General features: G+C 53.2%; 1 protein-coding gene across 1 annotated transcript in view; it reads right to left on the reverse strand.

Annotated features, from left to right (window-relative positions):
• LOC110297994 (olfactory receptor 52K1-like) overlaps positions 1 to 329 on the reverse strand; it is a 994-nt gene extending 665 nt beyond the window's left edge. The window contains exon 1 of the mRNA XM_021167055.1: positions 3 to 329. Coding sequence (XP_021022714.1) covers positions 3 to 329 — 327 coding nt within the window. The remainder of the gene's footprint in view (positions 1 to 2) is intronic.
• Between the last annotated feature and the right edge of the window lie 427 nt (positions 330 to 756).

Below are 756 nucleotides of genomic sequence, written 5' to 3' on the forward strand. Positions count from 1 at the left end.
AAGTAGATGCAGAACATCTGTCCCAAGCATCGAGGGAGGGAGATGCGGTTGAAGCGTGTGGAGAAGCCGAAGAGCATGGGGGGCACCACGGTGGTGGCAGCACAGATATTGACAGCCAGGAGCAGGGCAATGAGCAGGTACATGGGCTGGTGCAGGCTGCGCTGGGATGCCACCGTGTGGATGACCAGGGCATTGGTGAAGAGAATCACCAGGTAGAGGCTGAGGAAGGGCAGCACCAGGAGGGCTCTGGCTTCCTGCATCCCTGGGAAGCCCATGAGGAGGAAGCTGGTGTAGGACTCATTGTAGGTGCCATTGCTCCACCCCGACATGACGCCTGAGGGCTCGGGGAGGCTCCAAGGAGAGGGGAGGGGCAGGATGCCGGGGTTCAGTCCCTGAAAGGCCCTGCTAGGACCTGCCCCAGCCTCACCAGGCTGGACTGGGTGTAGACATCAACTACAGCATTTCTATGGAGGAAATGGAGAGTTGTATGTTAGCACATAGTGGGAAACTTTAAGAAGTAACTACTTTCCATGGCCCTCCATTTTTTTCCCCTTCTTTTTCATTAATGAATTCTTACTGAAGACCTACTTTGTGCTAGTTTCTATACCAGGGATTTAGAACACCTGGTGAGTAATACATTATCTCTTGTCTTGAAGGAATTCAGATTGTACTGAACGAGATCAGAGTGGCAAGGGAGAGGATGCAATGAACCCATGGGTGCTGACACGAATCCCTTTCCATTCTGGCTGCCGCTGA

The sequence above is a fragment of the Mus caroli genome, chromosome 7, assembly GCF_900094665.2.
Source record: "Mus caroli chromosome 7, CAROLI_EIJ_v1.1, whole genome shotgun sequence".
NCBI lineage: Eukaryota > Metazoa > Chordata > Mammalia > Rodentia > Muridae > Mus > Mus caroli.